We start from the raw sequence: 24,060 nt of genomic DNA, 5'->3' as shown, positions 1-24,060 counted from the left end.
TAAATTATAATTACAAAATATTATCATAAGAGTGTCACTAAATTAATATCAGACATTTTTGAAGACCAAGGAGAGGGAGTGGTCATGGTGAAACATCCAAACATTTAGTATCTCTGAAGAGCCCTTAATGTGCTCTGTACAGGATATCCAGACTTAAAACTGTGGCACGTGTCGTCTCAGAGAAATTCACTAAAATAGTCTTCATACGAGGACGCAGAGTCTCAGGAGGTTAGGAGCAAGTAAATACATAAAACATCCTCTATAAAAAATTTAAAAGTACACAACAGTCAATTTTTCTGCATTGCTATTTATTGAATTTTAATTTGAATAAGACTAGTCTGTTTTGTCGCAAATCCCATTACAGATGCTTAACTGGTAAAATGTATTACAAAAATAAAATGCTTTTATGTTAATTATACTGATTAACAAATTACCTTTATGCTTCAACATCAAGCATATTATAGTTCAAATCAAAAACATGCATTTTGTCCCTGCATTTCACCTTTATAGTCAAGATTTTACTATGTTTGTCACAGCTGCCACAGTCCAAAGCACAGAGAAAAACTCAGTTACCGACAGTGATTTCCACCTATGGTTGTGTCCAATAAATAGTGATAAGGAAAAGAACATCTTTCCATTTAGGATCATGCAAATACATTGCACTAAGGCCCACGCTCATATATCTTCACTCTAACACAGGAACAGACACTGATATAAGCATTGCTCAGCTCCGGCAAAATACCACTAGGTTTAATGTGGTTAATGAGTGTGATTACTCTGGGGAACTGTTCACCCGGTGCGCCCCTGTGGCATCAAACACTGAGGCCTGGCTTAATGATCCTTTGCAGAGCAGAAGTATGTTATCTTTGGCGTTGAGGTTACAACACGAGGGGTTTATAAGGCCTGCAAGTTGAAAACAACAGGGATTAGAAAGCTAACACTTCACTTCCCCTCCAGAATACTTTTACACTAATACAGTTCTAAGAGAAAGATGAATGTTAATGTTGCTTCACGGGGTGAAGTTAGGGGACTTTTGTGTACTGTTCGTGCATCACAAAACCAAATCATATAAATAACTAAATCAATCCTCCAATAGGGATGAGTGGGAATCCTGCAATTAAAAGGACATGACATGTAGCTCCTCTTTTTTTTTCTCCTTAAACTGAAACTATTGTATTAAGGGCTAAAAAGGACAGCGTGACTTGTGACAAAGAAAACCAAAACAAAATGCATATTTCCAGAATCCACACGACACTCAGCACAAAACAATTCAGCAGACTCAAGTGAGGTGACCTTCCCTGGCAGGAACTACAGAGTTCCTTGGATTTGTGACATGTGAGCCCTTTGAACATTGAAGGGCCTCCTGATGCCCTGAATTAAACTATTGATATATATTATTTCTTATTCATCGTTTACACTTGCTGTCAAACAACAAACAAGGCTAATTAGCTAGTACTGTGTAGTCTTTGAAAAGTGTCCAGACGGAAAGTTGGAGAAAGGCAGTAGCTGATAGTCTCTTCAACTTCCTGAACACGGCGCTGAAAACGACAGCGGTCCCGGGCGATTTCCTCCCAGGGTCCATGACGGTCCTCATCGCTGCTGGCATAGAACTCCTCGACCTCTTCTACAAATGTCACCTGTGAAAAGAATAATAATAAAAAAAAAAAGTGTTTTTAGACTACCGTTTATCAAGTTATTACATATTATACATATACAAACATGTTATTATATGGGCAGTGCATTCTGCATTATTAAAACCTGGCATTCTTAAAAGCAATCAAATGAGAGACAGTAACCAATAAAATAAAGCAAAAATACTAATTAAAACAAAACGGCCCTTTCAACTTCAGAACTACAAATGAACATGGCAGGCAAACTTATCCTTGCTTTATAATGGATTCACAGTAAAATTACCACCCAATGCTCTTATTTCTCCTCCCTTTTCAGATTCACCCTTTCACTGTTGCTAAGTAACGTGATTTCCTCTAAACTGTTGATGTATGTGTGAGTGAGTACATGATTGCTCATAAGGCATCTGAGTGGTTGGGAGTGCCATCACCTCAGACCAAATCTAATGACTCTGGCTAGTGTGATGCCAGAGACATGAAATGCAGCACGCTATCAAGTGATAATGAGTAATGGGCAGAGCACAAACTCAGTCTCCCTAGAGACAGCAAAATGGAACCATTGCATCAGATCATCACAGGCAGGAGAGGGGAGAAAAAAAAAAAAAAAAGGGTAGAAAATGATATTGCATGGTTTTACATCATTTTCTCAAGCTGGCCTATACTGCCATATTGTCAAACAACGGAAATAAGGCAGAATGGTACTGAGAAAGAAGATTAACTGTTGCTACCAGTCGCATAGAATAAAAGATTATCATCATGCATATACAATAAATTGTTGGACTGGTAAAGACCTAAGGCCGTTAACCATCATTACAATTAAATAAATCAAATGAAAATCTTGAATTACACAAAAGGCACAATTTATTCTGTATTCTCTTACTTTATTCTTATTGTAATATTATTCAGTTATGCAACTTTACTTTCTTGGCAACACTTTTTACAAAATGTATTAATCTAGATTGTTAATTTATTAATATGTATATTATTATTCACCGTTTCATGCGGACTAAATAAAAATGTTAAAAATGAATTATGCAATGTACAGTTAAGTATCATTCAAAAGTTTGGGATCTGTACTTTATGTTTTTGAAAAACTTGGCTGCATTTATTTAATCAAAAAATATTATACTATTGCTTTTTAAAATAATTGTTTCCTATTTTAATATATTTCATGATCTAATTTATTCCTATGATGTCAAAGCTAAATTGTCAGCAGTCATTAGTCTTCAGTATCACATGATCCTTCTGAAATCATTCTAATATGCAGATTTGGTGTTTGGTTGCTTAATATTTTGTGGAAACTATGATAGTCTTTTTCAGGACTCGAGTAGAAAGAACAGCATTTATTTGATATAGAAATCTTTTGTAACATTATAAAAGGTCTTTACTGACACTTTGTCAATTTAATGCATCCTTGTTTTATAAAAGTATTAATTTCTTTAAAAAAAAAGAAAAACATTCTTACTGACCCCAGGGCTAACATTAACCTTGATTAATAAATTATGTAAAAGTGATTGTATTTTTTTTAGTTCATGTTACCTAATTGAAGCTTATTTTCAAGTGTTACCATTTTCTTATACCTACTATTAATTTGTTCCTTTGTGTCACTGCTGCAAACACCTCAATTTCCTCCAAGGGTTCAATAAATTCTTATCTTATCTAAAACAACTATGTTAGATATTAAAAAGAGCATGTTGGCCGTTTAAAATTGACTCTCCTAGGAAATTGCTTGCCCGGTCCCTTAATGAACTTAACCAGGATTTTACCAGAATTTTAAACAAAGTGGACAAAACTGCAACAAAACTGGTCTTAGTTTATAGCTAGACTAATAACAACTGCATGAGTCAAAGGAGGAGTTAATTTCTCCATCTGATTCATTCAGCCATTCCAGACATGTGTTCTTAAGTCTACCTCACTATAGCACACCTTGTAAACAAACAAAACCTTCAGAAAGATAACTGTATAAGTAGTTTCAGACTAGAATGACCCTAATTAATGCATTAACAATGTATACAAACCTTCTTCAGCTGAACAGCCGTGGCACTGCTTGAGCATGGCACATGGGAAATCTCTGAGAATCCACTGTCCAGCCTCTCCTCAGCCTCCTCTCTCTTGTAGCGAGGCGTTCCAAGCACTTTCTCCATCCGGCGCCCTTTGGTGGTTTTCTGAGTCTGTACGGGGGCCTGGAAGTTGAGGAGGCTGTAAGGATCTGCTGAGCAGCTGAAAGAGTTCCACAATCTCCGATTCTCTTCCTCGTCCATCTCACAGGCGTCTTCGCTGGACTCATTCTCTGAGATTGAGGGTGACAATGGAGGCGGCGAAAGCCGGGAGGACATATGCGCTGGCGGAGACTCTGAGACGGAAGAGTCTGTAGTCGCAGGGCTTGGCTTGGAGGCAGTCCTTATGGATGCTGTGAAGTTCCTCGGGTTATAAGGATCTCCGTTTTGGCACAGAGAATTCCACAGCCTCTCAGTCTCAGAGTTGGCCTCCTCTCCATCTGAATCTTCTTCAGATTCATCATCGCTCTCATCTAGGTCCTCAGAATCTGAGAAGTGGGATGAGCCTTCGCTGTCAAAGCCATCATCGTCATTACTGTCCCAATCACCATCATCCTCCGATTCGGATTCGCCGCTGCAAGGGCTGCCCATGATGTAGGCGATGACTTTGTTTTGACATTGAGGAGCAGCTAAAAAGGCCAAGTTTTCAGCAGCTGGAACTGTTTCTGCTTTCTTTTCAGAGTCCTCTTCCTCTCTTTCCTTAATTTCTACCTCACTAGTGACAGGTTCACTATTGAACTCGCTCCTTGTAGTGTTAGTCTGAGATGAGCCGTCCTCGGAGGCAACAGGGCTGGCTGTTTCCGACACCTCCTGTTCCTGGGAAAGCAGCCTCATGTGAAGCTTACTATTTGAGTGTTCTTCCTCCAAGCTGGAGTAGCCATTATCTTGGTCTGGAGTCAGAATTGCCACCTCATTGTAGGCTCTACTAAAAACTAGTAGTTGCTGCTCAACATCTAGTGGAAGCTGGTATGAGTTTGGGAGGGATTCTGCTTTTGGCAGGATTGCATTGTGGGTTACCTCTTTAGAGCACAAGGGTCCAGCGCTTTCGTTGTGCATTGACCGCCCATCATCGCTTTGACAATAGCCGACACTGTGATGTTCTCCACAATGCTGCCAGCTCGTATCAGACTCTTTTCTGCTTTGTGCTACGTTTAGTAGCCAGTTTGGAGGTCTGTCATCGGCCTCCAAAAATCCGCCCCACCGCCAGTTGTTTGGGGTTCGCACGGACAGCGTATCCGGGCTCAAAACGCATCCGTTTTCCGGTTTCGCGCGCCTTTTTTCCTTGTTCTGTAACACCTGGGTGATTAAGTTTCTCGCCGTTCTGAGGTATCCGACCGACCCTTGCTTTTGAAGACTAAAATATTTCTGGGAGGTCCTCTGAATTCCCAGTTCACTCAACGAATCGTGCGTGAACCAGGAAAGAGTCCCTGGGTCTCCAGAGGACGCGCCAGACGCGTTTTCATGCTGGCACTGGAAGTATGCCACTTTCAGAGGGGCCAGAGAGCTTCCCATATCGAGACTTGACTTCATTTCAAATGCTGTTTGCGTTCTTCCGGGGAAATACCTCTGCAGGAGAGACCACGCAGGCCTTGAAACTAAAGAGAAGACGCTTATCCACGAGTCGTCAGCGCGCTCGTCACTGTCACGCGTGGACCGCGTGTCCACTTGAGAAAAGTGTCCATGTGTGCTCATACTTCTGAAAAAATATGAAATGCGTTGAACTACATAAAACGAAAAACGGTACAAGCTAACTATTAACTTTAGTTACTTCCTTTATAAGTGGCCGCTCCTTAAACGCGCTGTTTAGACTTAATTTGCATAAAAGTGCTCGAGTTTAGAATGTTTCAATATCTCTAAATGCTACTAAGTTAATGCATAACAGCTTTTCTAATACAACCCAAGTTTGGCCTTAGCTGGCTAAAGCAGCTAACGTACAACAAGCTTTAATATATGGCTAAATGTTAGCTACGAAAAAAGCAAAACACTCCGTTTCTCATTCCTTTCAGCCCTTAATACCATCCATGAGTACAGATAAATATTCTCCGGGTAAATGGAAGTGTCCATGTCGTTTAGGCTGTGTTGAGTCCGAGCCGGCTCGCGCGAATAGCTTCAGCGTCCATATTGACCGCAGTGTTAACGCCAACTGTGCCGTCCTGAGGAAAATAACACAACTTATTTCGGTTTGAAGGGGTTGTAGAAACAGCAGAAGGAATGGAAAGGCATTTTGAGGTGGTGTAAGAGTAAGAAAGGCTGGTATACTCCAAATGAAAGCTTGAAACAAAAGCCATTATGACGTCTGAAGGGAAACGAGCGTCGGTTCTTCAACTGTCTGTCTGTCTGCTGTCACCTCAATCTAGCCCAGCTGCCGCGTTTTCGGAAGAAAATACTGTAAGTTGTAAGAGAAAAAACGGCTGTAACATCAAAATCGAGTCAAAGTAGTCGGTTTCACTTTTAATGCGTTTTAAATAGAAATACTTGGTATTCAGACTCGTTAACGCCGCCGTTTCGCTCGCTATCCGCGAAGCTAAAGGGAGAGATTTCATCAGAAAAGCTGTAAGGGAGCGTCTCTAAATTTCAGTAGCGCTAGTGCTTTCTAAGGGACCGTGGTAAAATTCTGATCTCACGTGGAACTTGGTTATATAAGATGTTCCGTGCATGTCGCGCAATGATCAGGCCAGTGGTTCTCAAAGGTGTCCTAGAGTACCCCTAGTTCTGCACATTTTGCATGTCTCCCTCATCTATCACACCTGATTCAACTCATCAGCTCATTAGTGGAGACTGTCTGCAAGACCTGAAGTGGGTCAGATATAGGGAGACATACAAAATGTGCAGTGCTGGGGGTACTTCATGGAGAGGTTTGAGAACCACTGGTCCAGGCAATATATACATAAATCCCTCAGGGTCTTCTAAATCTGTTTGAGCTTTCTTCTAGTCGTTTTGACTAATCTAGTCTAAATTCAGTGAGATTTTCAGCATGAATTTGACAGATCCATTTGTGCCTTGGTGCAAAGCCTTTTTTTTTTGGAGAAACTGCCTGTGCAGAATCCCTCAGGCACAGTAATAATGCTTCATGAAGAATTGACTGTGCATGCTATATGAACAAAAAAAGCATATTTTTTCCCTTTTCTTTTCCATTGTGGTTTTCACTAAACATCAATATCTGGACATATAAGCCAGTCTTTAAATAAGCGATATTATATTTTAAAAAATAATATAAAAAAACAGCCTTTAAAACAGTGGTCTAAAACTCAATTCCTGGCTCCAAATCACACCTGCTTGGAAGTTTCTTGCAATGCTGAAGACCTTAGGGCGTGTTCACACTTGGCGTCTTTTTTCAGATGGTCCTCACTGCAGAACACAAGATCCAGGGGGTGTGGTTGGATCTAGATCCAACTCCTCCCACCTTACATTTACCTAAACCTACCCGTCTCCACCCCCTGGTCCATAAACCCACCCATCTCCACCCCTAAACCTACCCATTCCCACCACTAAACCCACCCCTAGATGTAGATCCAACCCCGCCCCCTGGATCTTTGTTCTGCAGTGATGGGCTACTGTCTTTTTTGACAAGAAAAGGTTCATGAGTGATTTTTTAGTAAAATAAAAAGCTGGCAGCGTTTTGGTTACAAATAGCAGCCGAGGGCATCTTTTGTTGCTATAACAACAGCTGCAACTGTAGCCTAGTGCTGTGTGCTGCAGAAATGTCGGCTTTTGAAGTTAACGGGGAGGGTTTTGTCGGTTCACAATGACGTTTGTAGGAGCGCGACATTAAACGGGGAAGTAAACTGTATGGTGCTTCCAACAATTTAGTCCAGGAGCTCCGGTTGGATGATGCACTGTTTCATACAACTTGTGCTCCGAAACTAGTACGATCTGTCTACCGCCTATCTTCAATCTTCTCCTTTTTCTTGTTGTTTTTGTTATGGAAACGACTCGCCACTTCCTTGTCATCGGTCAGCTGTCAAAAAGGCACTTGATGTAAAAGTTAAACTTTTTTCAACTTGAAAAGACACTCTGAGCTACAGGAAAAGACGCCGGCGGTGGCGTTTTGAAGAGCGCTCAGGACTTTTTTGAAAACACTGTTTACTCCATAGGATTATAATGTAAACTTGACGATGGAAGCTTCCAAAAAGACGCCAAGTGTGAACACTTGCTGCGTCCCAATTCGCATACTATCCGTCCTAAATAGTATTCGAAAATATAATTAGTATGTCCCAAATCATAGTATGTTTAAAAAAGTATGCCAAAGATTCCCGGATGGTCTACTACTTTCGGTTAGCATTACTTCCACATGCAAAAAAGTGTTAAAAAACTACAAACATGGCGGATATGCGCGACCGACGGACAGGTAAAGAAAGGGATTTGAGTAATAAATAATGTCTACCCTGATGAAAAAAATATTTATTTAATGTTATCCACGTTATATTTCATCTGCAGCAACACTGTGAACTTTTATAATGATACGTTTGGTGTTTAACTTTGAAATGCATCATTATGCAAACACATGAGCAGAGTTCTCGCATGAAAGACCCGTGATGTGCTTCTTTATTTCTCTCAATACGGCAGGAAATCAAATTAAACGAAATGTGGATGATGTTAACTGGGACAAGATGATTGACAGGGCAGTTTAAACAGTTACAGGATGCACGTAACTAAGCAACCGAGCATCCATTAAAGCAGCAGCTATGACAAAGTAGTATGTCCCAAAGCTTGCCTATTCTGCTACATACTCAAAAGTATGTAGGCTACTTTTTCTTCACAAAAAGAAGAAAAAGTATACTATGCCCTAAAATACTTTTAGGGCATAGTATAAGTAGGCGAATTGGGACGCAGCAATAGCCTTAGGTGTGTTCGACTTGAAGCGGTGCTGCACAGAATGATCAGTGTATGACATCAAAGAACCGCGAGAGCGATTCGAAAGCATAATCTGCTTTCTTATCGCTCTCGCGATTATTTGATATACTGATCATTCTGCGCAGCGCCGCTTCAAGTCGAACACGCCTAGTGATTAGCTGGATCAGGTGTGTTTGATTAGGGTTGGACTGGAGCAAAACTGTTGCCCTCCAGGAATTGGCCAATGCTTTAAAAAATTTAAAAGGTGACTCTCTCTCAATTTTGTTAGATTAAAAAAAACAAAAAAACCTTAATTCATTCCACACTTAAAAAAAAAAAAAAAAAGTTGTTTCAACAAAATAATTTGTTACCCCGCTGACTAAAAATGTTCAACTAAAATATTCCAGTTGTCCCTTAAATTAACATTGAGTAACTTAAAATTTCAAGTTGACTAAACTAAAAAAGTCAGCAGGGTAACAAATTATTTTAAGTTGAAACAACTTATTGGAAAAAAAAAGTTTTTACAGTGCATGGTGGAAATAAGCTTCCATCACAAACTTTTCTCAGAGCAACTATGGAGTGAAAATAAATAAATAAATAAATAACATCCAAAACCAAAGGTGATATCTTTTTTAGAAGCTCATGATCGTCAAATGTTTCTAAAATGTTTATGTTCCAAGGCAGATTGCTGGCAACAGCCATTTTAGGATAGTTTATGGCTTGGTCTTTGTGACTTAAGAGTCCTTTTCACTACTACTAATGTTTCACAAATTTAGGAGCTAGTTTTATTGCTAAAACGCTTTGTGAAATACTGTTAGAGCAAAAATTTAGGAGTCCTAAATTTAGGACTCACATGCACATTATTTTTATGAGCTACTTTTAGCATTAAGATGTTTAGTCAATACAGGCCCTGTACTCCATTTATTCATTTCCCAATCAGTTTTGCTTGAGAAGCGCTGAATTTTATTCCCAGGCTGTCCTGATTAAACTTGGTCTCAGTGGAATGTTTTAATTTGATACGTTAACATGAACAAATGAGACATTTGTCATCATAATTCTCTAGAGAATCAGAACGATGAGTAATGTGGCAATTAAAGCCTTTATGATAAACCCCAGTCTGATGTAATTCTTACCTCAGTGTGATGCAGCCAAAACAGCATATGATAAAGTCACTGGTGTCTCAGTAAAGCGGATTGTTGGGGTCAGTCATGCACAACTGAGATTTACACAAATACATCTAAAAAATGGAAACAAGGTAAACGCATATATGCAAGATAGTGTTCTGCACAAGTTTCATCATTTAGCTGTGATCATTGCACCATCTTCGTAGAGGTTTGTGGTCCAAAGGAAAACTGGTAACAAGGTAAGAACAACTCAGTGTCAAGTCAGTTTCCCTGTGCATTTATTAAGTGCAAATAAAGTTTAAAAACATGGTTTGAAATTAGAAGAAATACATTAAACCTTTTGTCTAAAAATGAATGCTAGGATAAATCCCATTTTAAATCCATAAATCACAAAGTTTGCCAACCCCGTTGATGTTATATAAACTGAATACCTTTAAATCCAAACTCTGCACATACACAACAAAAATATAGCTTTTCTGAAACACACAGCTTTCCGTAATGGGTTGGCATGCAATCATTTCCCATGGTTAAAACATCACACAGCCATTCGTCATTAGAAAATGTACTTCATACCTGAAATGGAGCTGGTTTGTCTGGTTAGAAAAAGCTACAGAACAGGGACTGCTTTGACCTGGATAATTATACCTAAGTTTGCTTAAGGCTGCTGGATTGTTAAAGCACCTCGACATACAGGGTTGTACTTTCAACTTGTAGGTTATTGATTTAAAGACAAATTCAGTTAAGAATGGAAAGGTTCAGTTTTCCTATTTTATTTTATTTTTTTAAACAAACATCAATTCCACATGGTTAAATTGGACATGTATATGGAAATAAGTTTAAATTTAAGGTAACTTCCAATTACTTAATTTCCCCTTTCTGTGAACTATAAGGTTGTTCTTCTCTAAATCAAGTGCAAAGTAAAGCAAATCGGAATGCAAAATCTTGAAGCACAAATTGAAAAAAAAAAACAAGCTACTGTGGTATATTTAGCATTTAATTTACATGCAGTTTACATACCAATGAGGAATGGAAATACTGACGGAACTACAGTCTAAAGCTTTCATTTCTTTCTCCCTTTAAAAAAAGTTAACCAATAAAACTTGGAAAAATGTGAGGTCAATGTACTTGACAAACAAATGCAAAAATGCAATATTTATCCTGTAGCAAATTTCACAGCATGCAAATCAACTATTTTCAAACAGAAATTTCCTTGCGATTTATGTTTATATTTCAAGGCAAAAATCACAGACCCTGAAGTCAAGTCCCTTCAAAAGCATTTCCTGCATATAAAATTGTGTGCCATCATTTTGGAAAGAAAAATCTTAGAGGTTTATGCAAAGAAATTCATATTCCTCATGGTTTGTCTCTCTTGTTCAATATACTGTACATGCAATTCATGGTTTTGTTTTTATGCACCCACCTATTTTACATAATCAAAAATCTACATTCACTCTGTTCTGTTTGCTATTTCCTGCAGTGGTTATATGGAGCAAGTTAATTCCACAATTTCAAGCCAGAGACTATCAAGTGTTCATCCCTTTTTCATGATCAGGTAAATGCCACAGCCAATGTGAAATTGCCCAAGTTTACAGTACAAAAGCGGCCCTCGCTACTAATTCCTAGGTAAATCTCTGCTAAATCTGATACAAAGAGAAATAATGTCAAGACACAACATAGCTCAAAATTGAGCCACAATATAGAAACATCTTAAAAAGAAAATAACTTAAAATTTCCATTAGCATTCTCAAGAAATGGGGCTTAGTAGCTTCATGGACAACAATTTTCCAGAAATCCCCCCAAAAATATGGCACATGGAAGTCATTTCATCTTTAAATATTCTTTCTGCCAATCCTGGTCACCAAATGGTTTTTGTCCACCAAGAAACATTTTTATAAATCTGGAATCTGGTTCACGTGGTGCATGGTACCCCACCAGAATAGTATCAAGTGATGACACTCCATCACCGAGTCTACATGTCTCCTGGGTAGGAGAATCAGCAAACACAAACCCCCACTGGGGGAAACAGCCTTCTGAGCAGCTGGGCATCTCCAACTTCCGACCCATAAGCAAAGACAGACACAAACACATGCACACCAAAGGACACAAGTAAAATCCTTCACTTCCACACAAGTGTTAGCGGTTTATGTCAGAGCCTCTAGCGCCAAGCTGGTGCCAGCCAACCCAGCGATGGCCTGGGGTGAGGTCCTTCAGTTGGATGATGGTTTCACCCAGCAGGGTGTTCTCCCAGAATGCACCCTCGCTCAGTACCCGCAGGTGAATGGTTCTCTGCTGCAAATCACCACGTGGAATCTTGTCATACACCAGCTGCCAAAAGAAAAGACGAATTGATGTCAGTCAAGAATCATCATTAAAATAAAATGCAACATGCCTGCTTGCTTTTTTCCCCATAGGAATTTTTAAAGTCTTAGTTAGTGTCTTCATTCGAAAAAATTAAGGTTTTTGAGGAAAACATTCCAGGATTTTTCTCCATATATTGGACTTCAATGGTGTCCAATGGGTTGAAGGTCTAAATTGCAGTTTTAATGCAGCTTCAAAGGGCTGAACACGATCCCAACCAAGAAATCAGGGTCTTATTAGCGAAACGATTGGTCATTTTCAAAAAAAAAAAAAAAGTAACATTTATATACTTGTTAACCACAAATGCTTGTCTTGCACTAGCTTGATCTCACGCATTACGTAGTCACACTGGAAAGGTCACGTGTGATGCAGACGAAAGCACCGACCCAGTGTTTACAAAGTGAACATGCAAAGAAAGTCAAACACTCTTTACAAAAAAACGTAAAACAACAATGTCGATGATTTTGAAATTGGAGGAGAAAATGAGATTACCCTAATCTCTTTGTCTGTGTACTTCGGTTCAAAAAGGTAGGTTAGGGCCTAAAACCTACCTTTTTGAACCGAAGTACACAAAGAACTAACCAAGCATGACTTTTCCAATGTGATCACGCAATGCGTGAAGATGCGCATACGTAGAGCTAATGCAAGACAAGCATTTGTGATTAAAAAGTATAATCTTTTTTATTTATTTTTTTAGAAAATGACTAATCGTTTCGATAAGACCTTTGTTCCTTGGCTGGGATCATGTAGAGCCCTTTGAAGCTGCACTGAAACTGTAATTTGGAGGTTGTACATCCCATTGGCAACCAGTGAAGTCCAATATACAGAGAAAAATCTGGAATGTTTTCCTCAAAAACCTTTATTTCTTTTCGCCTGAAGAAAGAAAGACGAACATCTTGGATGACATTTTTATTCTGGAAATTTGTGTTCTGGAAGTGAACTAATTCACTTTAACGGCTCTGAGGGATAAAACAACAATCCCATGAAGCATTGCGAATGACAAACAAATAAAAAATAATTTCCCTATGACAAAAAGATTTGAACTTTTGGAGTTGAACCCAACTGTTAAAAAACCAGTGCTGTCTAAAAGTGTTGTTATCTCACCATCTCATTGTAAGTGGGGTTGCATGTTCGCCGGGCTGCCTTGGTCTTCCTCTTGCTAGTTTTCTGAGGGTCTGGGAGGAGGTACAATTTGACGTACGGATCAGGATCTGTTCCGTCCTGCAAGGGTTGCTGAAGAAACGTCCATAACACATTGGTGAGTGCCAACTCACCTTTTTTACATGCACTGAGCATATGCATATGAGTAACGTCAAACACTCACCAAACCTCTTATGTGCATAACCATAATGAAAAGCTTGTCACTCTTGTACAGAATCGAGAGCTTCACTTCACCTGCCACTGTACCGGGCACAGGAGCCCAGGACACATCTGGAGAAGAGGAACTGGATTTAGTGTGGACAAGTGTGTGTGTTTATCTGACTTGCAAGGTACACTAAAGGTGAGTCAAGTAAATAAAGTAATTGGAGTTCCAGAGCTCAGACTGACAGGACATGAACCTGTTCAACAGAGACCTTTATCCCAAATCAGATAACATGACCGCAACAGCTGCCACAAAGTAGCTTTTACTCATGATGACATTTAATATGTAACTAGTTGTGATAAACTCTCAGGGAGTGAACTACGGATGCGTTTACAAAATGTGTGATGCCTTAGACCAAGTAAGAGGATCCACTTGCGAGGGACTACCTTCCTAAATTATAAAGGCAGCTACATATCAACACTCCCATTTATACTATGTGAGAAAACACTGAAATTTAAAAAGACAACATGCTGTTTACAAAATTCTAAATGTATTGTACACAAATGAATACAGATTAAAATAATATCTGGACAGTATTCACTTGACATACTGTTTAAAAAAGAAACAGGTTTATTTACAAAAATAATTTAATGTTTAATTCAGTGTGTTACTTGCCATTTCTTTGTAAATATTTGTGAAATGTACTTAATTTCTGAGTGCAAATTGTTTCAAAGTATTGTTTTTCAGTGTAGCACAACTTTATCTAAAGTGCAAATATAAAACTAGTGCTGTCAAAAGAATTAAATACTTTCATCTCAATTTCTGACCAATATGTAGAAAACAGTTAATTTTTAATATAACTTTTACACTTTTTCTTGGACCCCATTTATAAAACTCCTGCACAAACTCATATGTCAGTGCATTAGGCTTATGTTGTGTGATTGCAGACACATTGCACTAGTAGTTAAAGATAAAACTCTGACCAAGTACTGGGGGTATCAGTCACAGACAAGGTCACATGGACTGCTGCTGATTGGTCCATAAACGATTTCTTTACACTAACTCATGCCGATTTCCTGTGATGACAGGCTAAACTGCATGACCTTTGAATCCATTACATATGTAAGAATGTGTAAGGTGAATGATTCATAACAAGTGTATGTGGGTGTGTATAAGACAAGCAGCATACCTGCTGGTTTATTATGGAGAGCATTAACAACAGTTCCTACACTTCCTGCCCGTTCATCTCTTGGTAGGGGGTGAAAGGTGGTGTAGATCAGATCACACTGAAAAAGGAGAGGGTAACGTTAGCTCAAAACAGGCACTAAAATAAGCAGGTGTACAGTCACTGTAATAGTATGGATGCCATGCGATCTGGTGGCATTCTTAAAATGTACAGCACAGAGCAGAGAAAGTGAAAGTGTTCACCGTTTGGCAGCTGGTAGTGCCAGTTCTGCTTAAAAACTGATATAGGCCTGTGGGTGGACTGTTAAAGACAACATGTGTTTTCACAGAACATGGACAATTTCTAAGTAGCATGCCAGTCAAACTGAAACCACTCACATTAATTACTGCGAGCTGTACACATTCTATTGACTATTGGAATTATTCAGAAAATAAAAGGGTGGTGTGGTTAGTGAATGAAAGCTTGCACTTCACAATATAAAAGTTAACTTATTTTCAATTGCACTGCTGTTGTAAAGCTTGGGGTAAGAAAGATAAGAAAGTAATACTTTTATTCTTCAAGGATGCAACAAATTTTAAAAAGTTAAAACGTGTTACAAAAAAAATCTATTTCAAATAAATGTGGTTGTTTTTAAACTTTCCATTCATCAAATCATGAAAAAAACATTATGGTTTCCACAAAAATATTACGCAGCACAACTGTTTTCAACAGAGATAATAATAATAATAATAATAAATGATTCTTAAGCAGTGAATCAGCATATTAGAATGATTTAAGAAGGATCATGTGAAACTGAAGATTGAAGTAATGGCTGCTGAAACTTCAGCTTTGCCATCACATGAATAAACTACGTTTTAAAATATTACAATAAAGTTATTTAAGATTACAGTTTTTACTGTATTTTTATCAAATAAATGCTTAGTGAACACGAAATACGTTTTGTCAATCATACAAATCCAAAACGTTTGAACCATAATGTACATGGATTATGAGAGCAAGAATTATGTATAAAGCCCAATGATGTAAGGAGGAGGGGGTCAGATGTTACCTGTGCCACCTCTGGAGATGCATGGATCAAGTGCCAAACATATCCATTTAGCTCCTCTTTTCTTCTGTCTGCCAGGGCCTCACCTCGAGACCGGCCAATCACAAAGCGGCTGGGGAAGCTGTGGGAACATTACATTAAGAGCGGTGTGTAATTACATGAAGAGCACTGCTACACGTGGCTTATGTATTGCCACTCAGCCATTACTACATGACCCTAAATGGGTTTATTTTGCAATAATTGACTGGTTGAATATTACCATTGCTCAATACATTGATACAAACAATACTGGGAAGAAATGAACAACGACCAGCTTTCATGACCTGTCTTTTAGACTAAATATATCCACTGATAACAGAAACCTGCAGTAGTTTCCACTACAGTTAGGAGTTTATTTTTTTTATTTAAAAAATAATCATTTAAAAGCATAGTTAACCCCAAAATGAAAATTGACATCATGCCCAAGTTGTTTCAAACCTGTATGAATTATTTCGGCCCCCATTGACTTCCATTGTATTTTTTTCCCCCCATACTATGGAAATCAAAGGGGAACGGCAACAGTGTTTGGTTATCCACATCCTTCGACATATCTTCTTTTGTGTTCGACAGAACAAAGAAACTTGAGGGTAAGTAAATGACAGAATTTTCATTTTTGGGCAAACTATCCCTTTAAGGTCAAGGTGTATGATGTGTTCAGTGAGCTTTTGATTTGATATAATTCACAATTCTGTCAGGTTTCAATACTGTACCTGGGTAGTTTTGAGGAAGGGAAGATGAGCTGCAGTTTTCTGTGAAGTTCATGGAACTCTTCAAAAGTCCTTTGGACTAAAGTTGACCCCTGTTGACCATCCCGCTCCACTTTCACAACATAAGACTGCATTAAGAGAAAAATACATTAACACGGAGATGCACATAAATGGATTTAGGCTAAAATGCACTTATAATGCAGCAGACTTACATAGCCTTTGCTTGGAGTATAGGTTTTGATGTGTCTGCAAACAAACAGGCTGCGAATAACTCCATCACTCTTTAGAGTGTAGACGCGTGGAGCAAATGACAGAACGGGACGCTCTTCAGAGGAAGCAAACTTCATTTGGGCCAGGTTATGGATGAAGAAGTTGAGCTTAGTAGCCACACTGCCAAGACTGGACTCGATGAGCCTAGAACAGGGGAGAAGATTAAGATGACGGCTAAAAGGCAGATGCAATTGAAGGAGAATAATAACTGTTGACAGCTATAATTGCTAGGATGTTCTGATTGGTTGCAAAGGTGTTCCTGCTGGTTGTTAGGTGCTTGCTTACTGGCACCAAAGGCAACACTCAATGGTTTCTTTAAAAAGACAGACATCAAGAGCAAATGGGACAAAGTCTCTTAGTTCCCACCTGGTGAAGTGCATAGTGGCATCTGCTTCTGATTCATGTGGTCTCAGAGCATCATAAACATATTTCAGATCATCCACATCAGACAACTCTGGTATCCCACTGGAGAGCATCTGCCCACAAAAAAAGGTTACATTGTGAGAGCAGAAAGACAATGCAATTCAAATAATAGGCAAACAATAAAGCAAGCCATAGAACATTACTTAACCTCAACTCTGTGGATACATCCTAAAAGTACAAACTAAGAAAAGTATGGAAACTCACCAGGCCAAGCAGGTTGAGAAATAAATGTGTATGTTTCCTAATCAGATTGTAGGCCTCACAACACAAGTCTACAAAGTCATGGAAACGGCTGGATGGCTTGTCACCTCCATTGATGACATACGCCATGTCAGACGTAAACACAAAAGGAGCCCGGTCCCTATAAAAACAAAAAGATTCAAATCTGTGTTAACATTTACTAATCAACACCCCAGATCTGGTTTAGCTCAAAAACATTCTTCTGGTCCGTTGAAGAGAAGCAATATGAAACAGGTTGTATACGGTCTACATTGTTCCGAGAGACAACAGTTACAGTGATCAAAATCTGGGGCAGAGGAATTCTTTTTCATGTTTTTTTTGTGTTCCTACCGTTTGATGTTGCCAAACATCTGTGCGTGCCCCAGGAACTTGCCAAAGTCAATGTGGAACATGTGTCCACTGGTCTTCAACATGATATTGTCATTGTGGCGGTCGCAGATTCCTAGAATGTATGTGGCCACACAACAACCAGCGCACGAATAGATGAAGTTTTCCACTGCCTGTGAAAAAACAAATCAACAGAATTAGTTTAACTAACCTCTTTCAGTCAGCAAAGCTATAAATCACCAAATATGAAAACTAACTTTCATATCACTAGGACATGCAAAATAAACATGATGCAATCCAATGCAACTTAAGCAGGCATGGATCATTTTGACGTGCTATGGCAAAAGACAGTTTGCACATACATTATGGTTTAGTAAATGCAAATGAAGAGTGATGCTGCTTCAGAGCACAGCTGTACCTTTTCATACTCATCCTCAGTAGGGTTGTGTTTCTGCAGCCAGTCTGCCAAAGGTCGGTCTTTGAAGGAACCAGTCACTCCATGCTCAACTTGTATCTTCCTCAGGGTTTCTGCATTGGGAATCATCTCTACCATGCCTAGACAAGAGCAAAGAGGTTTTATAAAATGACTTCCATTCACATCCTTAGAAATTAACATTGTGTACAATTAAATCTCAGTCTAGATATGGTCTATAGAGTGGAGCATATACATATAAAGTAGGAAATTACCCTAAAAATTAATTCTGGGATAGCAAATACTGTAGTTAACATTTGGAGTATGGGCGTTTACCTCTGCCTCGTCCAGTAGAGAAGCAGCGGAAGATCACCGTCCTCATGTCAAGTCCCTCTTGGATCCAGATCTTATTCATGATCCGAATGATCTGCAGAGTTAGCATGTCCTGCCGCAGGTCATCTCCAGACTGAACAAGAAAACCCACAACCAAGACAACATCTGAAAAACTGTTTCAATGCAGAACCACTGATCCATAATGTACAAATACCATGAGAAGGCGTTACCTTAAAGATGACGTTGATGTTGTCTCCTAAAGGATCCTGGTTCTGGAACGAGAGCTTGAGGGGCACTGCATTAGAGTTGAAGTAGGAGCAAGACTACATGAAGACAGAATGAGAGATACATTTTGTTTCTGATGTGTCAACAAGAACAATACAATGACCTCCACATTCTTGATATAGAAAGACGCAATCTGTACCTGTATGTTGATGCCCTTGACAAACAGGCCCGGGTTCAGGGGAAGTCGACAGGTGCTGTTTATAGAGAAGAACTGCTTGACCTCCTCCAGCCCCTCCCGGAGAATAGTCTGAACACCAGACAAAAAGACAAACCATAATAAATGTGCTGACCAGGCAGTCTGGTGAACATTAAAATGCGCCTCAGGGATCAACAATCAGTCTTTGGCACAGACCTGTTCTTTCAAGCTAAAAATAGTAGGAGCATTACAGCCATCAACCGAATGAGAAATTTAGTATTAGTATTATTTTGGGGGATTTTTACTTTATTCAAGTACAATTTAAACTGACTACTTGTACTTTTACTTGATTACATTTCTGAAGAAAAAAAAAACTGTACTTTTTACTTAATTTTATTTCAACTTAAAAAGTACATTACATTTTTATTTTATCTTATGCACATTAAATATGGTAAACGGGAGCTCAAAAGTGTGTGCTTGACGTGAGAATCATTGATCATTGTTTTCATGCATCAAGCACACAGTTCTACTTCAGTTGTGACTTTCATCAGGTAAATGTCTAGCTTCAAAAGTTCACCATCAAATCGGAGGAAGCATGTTGAGGAAGCAAAGTTGTGTTTTCCCCCCAAAAATAGAGTGTTTTGATAGAGCCATTAGCTGTGTAATATATTGGCTGAATGCACAAGATTGAGTGCAAATAAAATCAATTATTTAAATAATCAATATTTTTGTGGGAATTATTATATATTTTTTTTATTAAATGTTACAAATCTCCAAAAAAGTGTTTAAATTAACATTGTATGCTTACTTAATTGTAATTCATGTTGTGATGTTCTTACCAGGTAATGGATAAGTTGCATTAATAATATGTCATTATGTGACACATCGAGTAGGAATTTGAACTCAATGATTATTTTTTTTAATCTTAATAACTACATGATTTGCTCAATTCATATAATCACTAATAATTATGTAGCAATATATGCTGAAAAAAGCCCAAATAAAAATGCCCCAAATAAACAATTAAATGTTTAATTATCCTTTTACGTGACGTAGAAAACACACCAAAAAAGTGGCCTTTCAAAACGTTAATGTTGTATGTTTTAGTTCTATGACTCTCCTCATTAATTCAGCCCATTCTTGCATTCTGTCTGGAATAAGTGTCCAAGCTCTTCATCACATTGTTATTAAAAGTGATAGTTAACCCAAAAATTAAGATTCTCATGTCGTCCCAGATATTTATGACTTTCTTTCTTCAGATGAACACAAGCAAAGATTTTGGTCCCAATTTATATTAGGTGGCTTTAACTACTATGTACTTACATTTAAATTAATCATTTGATACAATGCACTTATTGTGTACATGTTTTTACATTGCACTTATTTTAAAAAATACCATTATGTAGTTACATCTGTAATTCATTTGATAATTACATTTATAATTAAACTGTTTACCCATCCCTTACAACTTAACCCACCCTTAAACCTACCTATACCCCCAAACCTGTCCCTAACATTACCCATATCCCACCTCAATAGCAGCAAAAGTGTTTTGCAATGTAATATGGCCACAATAAGTACATTATACTTATTTTTTTATTTAAATACATAGTAGTTAAGGCCACCTAATATAAAGTGGAACCAAGATTTTTAGTCCGTGTAATGCAAGGGGACAGGACCACTTCAGAAACCACACGAAGTGAACTTCACGACGGTCAAGTTTAAAATATTGATTCATTAACGGGTTTGTATGAGCTACTGTCATATTCACTCTGTGTAGTTTTTGAAGTGTCATTTTTGGACATCCCATACTTTTTTTATGAAGGGAAAACAAAATCCAAACCCACATGGCCCTGTGTGAAAAAGTGTGTTTGCAAGTTATCGCAAACGCTTGATTGCAGTTGTTGCTGCTAAGGGTGGCCCAACCAGTTATTAGGTTTAGGGGGCAAGCACTTTTTCACTCAGGGCCATGTGGGTTTGGATTTTGTTTTCCCTTCATAATAAAAAACTTCATTCAAAAACTGCATGTTGTTTACTTGTGTTATCTTTGATTAATATTTAAATTCGTGTGATGATCTGAAACATTAAAGTGTGACAAACAGGCAAAAAAAAATATAAAAATCAGTAAGGGGGCCAACACGTTTTCACACCACTGCATGCATGCATACATACGTGTGTGTGGGTATGTATGTATGTATGTATGTATATATATATATATATATATATATATATATATATATATATATATATATATGGGATAGCATGAGGGTGGAAAGGATGGAGTTTCCTTTTAATCCCTTTCCCTGCAATTTTGTGTGTGTTTTCCGCTGTGCTGCATTTTAATGATCACTGCACTAGATGTGTGTTTGACCTGTGCCATTGCATTTTGTTTAGTTTTCTCCCTTTAACCAAACTTATGGATGTCTGTCAGAAAAAGAAAAAGAAAAAAAATTGGAGTACAATTTAAAGTAGTACTTTTTTACTTTTACTCAAGTATGTTTTTGGCCAGATACTTGTACTTTTAATTGAGGAAAATTTTCACTGAGTATATTTACTTTCACTTGAGTAAAAAGCTGAGTACTTTTTACATCTCTGCTCATCAGAAAACCCCCAAGGCTCTATTTAAATGTAGTCACATGATCACAGGAGACATCTTTTACTCTTTAATACCACATGCATTTAAAATACTTTTCTTGTGATCGCATATTAAGGGGAGGACTTATGATGAAGTCCTACAATTTTTGCAATGTTCACTTGATTGGACCTTCTGAAATAGACAACTGTTGTTACAGTTGCCTAAACAAATCTAAACCAAAAATTATTAAACGCATTTCAGTTAATTAAAAAAAGAAAGTTAAATTATAAATGTTTCTTTGACAACTAACTCAATTAAATAAGCACTAAAATTGAAAGTTTTAATAGGAACCCAAAATCTAAAGAAAAAGAAACAAACAAAAAAAAAAGGCAAAAAGCACATACAAATGACATTTAAACTGAAAATAAAAAAAGATCTTAAAAAAAAAAATACTACAATAGTGCACACGTAGTCAAAATTGTTGGTACCCTTGGTAAATATGATCAAAGGCGGCTGTGAAAAATGTGTATTGTTAATCTTTTTGATCTTTTATTTAAAAAAATAAATAAAATATTATCACAAAAATCTAAGCTTTCATTGTAGAATAAGAATTTAAAATGGGGGAAATATCATTATGAAATTGTTTTTTCTCAAATACATGTTGGACACAATCACTGGTGCCCCTAGAAATTCTTGAGAAATATATCTGAAATATATTCCCATTCATATTCACAATTTTGAGCACACCAGCGTCATTATGAACTTGAAATTATCCAGCCATGGCTTCCTACACAGAAATATAAAAAGGAGGGAAAACAAAAAGGCCAAATTCCAAATTAATCACCCATCACAATGAGAAAAATCTAAAGAATATATTTTCTGATGTGCATCAAAAGATAATTGAGCTTCACAAATTAGAAAGTGGCTTTAAGAAAAGAGCTAGAGCAGTGAAAACTCCCATTTCCACCATCGAGGCAATAATTAATAATTTCCAATCAACATAAAATGTTATGAATCTGCCTGGAAGAGGACGTGTGTCTATATCGTCCTAATGCACGGTGAGAAGGAGAGTTTGAGCGGCCAAAGACTATTCAAGGACCACAGCTGGAGAATTGCTGAAAAAGGTTGAGTTTCAGGGTCAGAAAACCTATATATAAAAAAAAAGATCAAACAGCACCTACATCACCACATGTTTGGGAGGGCTTCAAGAAAAAAAAAAAAAAAAAATGCTTTCACCAAAAAACAATCTCTAGCATATTCAGTTGTCAGACACGACTGGAACTTCAAATGGAACTGGTTTCTATGGTCAGATCAGATGTAACAAAAAAATGAGCTTTTTAGCAGCAAACACTCAAGATGGGTTTGGTGCACACAGGGATAGAAATTTACTGCTGTATTTTTAATGTTGTGGGCCTATATTTCTGCTTCTTTAGACACATGGCATGACTGATTCTATCAAATACCAACAGATTAAAAATAAAATCAAAAAGTGACTGACTCTGTTAGAAATCTTATAATGGGCCACGTTTGGATCTTCCAACTGGACAATAATCCAAAAACAAACCTTTAAAAAAAATAAAAAAAATGCGTCACTGAGCACAAAACCAAGCTTCTGCTATGGCCATTCCAGTCCTCTGACCTGAACCCTGTAGAAAATGAGTGAGGTGAACTGAAGAGAAGCAGCACTAACATGGAGCTGGGAATCTGAAGGATCTGGAGAGATTCTGGATGAAGGAATGGTCTCTGATCTCTTGTCAGGTGTTCTCTAACCTCATCAGGCATTATAGGAGAGAACTCTATACTATAAAAACTATACTATAGAAAACCCTATACTATTTTGGCAAATGGAGGTTTCAAAAAGTATTGAATAAAAGAGTGGAGTTTATTGTGTTCAATGTGAGAGAAAAACATTTCATAATGATATTTCATAAATGAATTTTTAGAAAACAGATCAAAAGGATCAAAAATGCACATTTATTTCCACAGCCTTCTTTGATCATATTTACCAAGGGTACCAACAATGTATGTGTTGGTACCACGTGTGTATATAAATAATACTAAAATAAATGAGGAAATGAGGAATTGTGAAGCTGACCTGTCTGGATGAAGGCGAAGAGTCTCTAACTCGCTGGGCCACTTTAGCCAGAACGTTGACCAGCCAGCATTGCCTATCAAACTCATCCCTCAAACCACGACCAGAGCAGCAGAGAAGAGCCGCCAGCAGATACTGATACCTCACGCTAAACTGAGAGTCCTGAAGAGTATCTTTCAGTAACCTACAATGAGAAAGACAAACGAACATTGATTAAGTCCTATGACTTTTATCATATTTACAGTGAGATTGTTTATTTCGCATAGGGAACATGTAATCTGCTATTAGGAAGCTTTAGAATGTTTCACATTGTGACATTTTTCAAGCAATTAAGCACACATTTCTTATAACTGTGATGCATCTAGTATTACCTTTCTCATTATTAAATGCTGATTCTCATTACTTTACAGTATTTTTTCCTTTCTTAGTAAGACGTTTAAATTTAATATAAATTTAATAAAATATTGCATTTTTAGAAAAGGCAGTACAACATATGCTACCATGATATATAAATTCTTTAAATTAGAAAGATTAATATACATTTTTATAATGTTACAGTAATAAGAGAACGTGCATTTTATTTGTAGGGAAAAATTGGCTTAATTGTTCTGAATAGAATGTCACAATGCAAAATTCTAATGTCATTTTTAATAATAAATATTACTTAAAATATAGTTTTCTCTTTAA

The 24,060-nt window shown here is 37.7% G+C and overlaps 2 protein-coding genes across 2 annotated transcripts in view; both read right to left on the bottom strand.

The window, feature by feature from the left end:
* Positions 1-288: 288 nt before the first annotated feature.
* LOC306855369 (protein phosphatase 1 regulatory subunit 15B-like) lies at positions 289-6,240 on the bottom strand. The gene is made up of 2 exons (XM_079394029.1): positions 3,647-6,240; positions 289-1,637 (listed from the first exon to the last, which is right to left on the bottom strand). Exons 1-2 carry the CDS (start codon positions 5,375-5,377, stop codon positions 1,446-1,448), a joined length of 1,923 nt encoding a protein of 640 aa, XP_079250155.1. The 5' UTR covers positions 5,378-6,240; the 3' UTR covers positions 289-1,445.
* A 3,664-nt stretch (positions 6,241-9,904) lies between these two features.
* LOC306854648 (phosphatidylinositol 4-phosphate 3-kinase C2 domain-containing subunit beta-like) overlaps positions 9,905-24,060 on the bottom strand; it is a 50,766-nt gene continuing 36,610 nt past the window's right edge. The window contains exons 19-33 of the mRNA XM_079392829.1: positions 23,377-23,557; positions 18,710-18,817; positions 18,516-18,608; positions 18,289-18,418; positions 17,959-18,095; positions 17,544-17,713; positions 17,178-17,334; positions 16,917-17,026; positions 16,493-16,694; positions 16,284-16,408; positions 15,538-15,655; positions 14,493-14,589; positions 13,325-13,431; positions 13,105-13,233; positions 9,905-11,967 (exon numbers count right to left, since the gene is read on the bottom strand). Coding sequence (XP_079248955.1) covers positions 11,776-11,967; positions 13,105-13,233; positions 13,325-13,431; positions 14,493-14,589; positions 15,538-15,655; positions 16,284-16,408; positions 16,493-16,694; positions 16,917-17,026; positions 17,178-17,334; positions 17,544-17,713; positions 17,959-18,095; positions 18,289-18,418; positions 18,516-18,608; positions 18,710-18,817; positions 23,377-23,557 — 2,056 coding nt within the window. The 3' untranslated portion in view covers positions 9,905-11,775. The remainder of the gene's footprint in view (positions 11,968-13,104; positions 13,234-13,324; positions 13,432-14,492; positions 14,590-15,537; positions 15,656-16,283; positions 16,409-16,492; positions 16,695-16,916; positions 17,027-17,177; positions 17,335-17,543; positions 17,714-17,958; positions 18,096-18,288; positions 18,419-18,515; positions 18,609-18,709; positions 18,818-23,376; positions 23,558-24,060) is intronic.

This window comes from Barbus barbus (genome assembly GCF_936440315.1).
Source record: "Barbus barbus genome assembly, chromosome: 35".
NCBI lineage: Eukaryota > Metazoa > Chordata > Actinopteri > Cypriniformes > Cyprinidae > Barbus > Barbus barbus.
This window is presented reverse-complemented; position numbering and strand designations above follow the sequence as displayed.

Bases quoted from the DNA above. Each gene is read 5' to 3' on its own strand.
- LOC306855369 (XM_079394029.1), bottom strand. From the start codon at position 5,377: ATGAGCACACATGGACACTTTTCTCAAGTGGACACGCGGTCCACGCGT. The intron at 1,638-3,646 runs GTTTGTATACAT...TTCTTTTCACAG, and splicing joins CGGCTGTTCAGCTGAAGAAG to GTGACATTTGTAGAAGAGGT.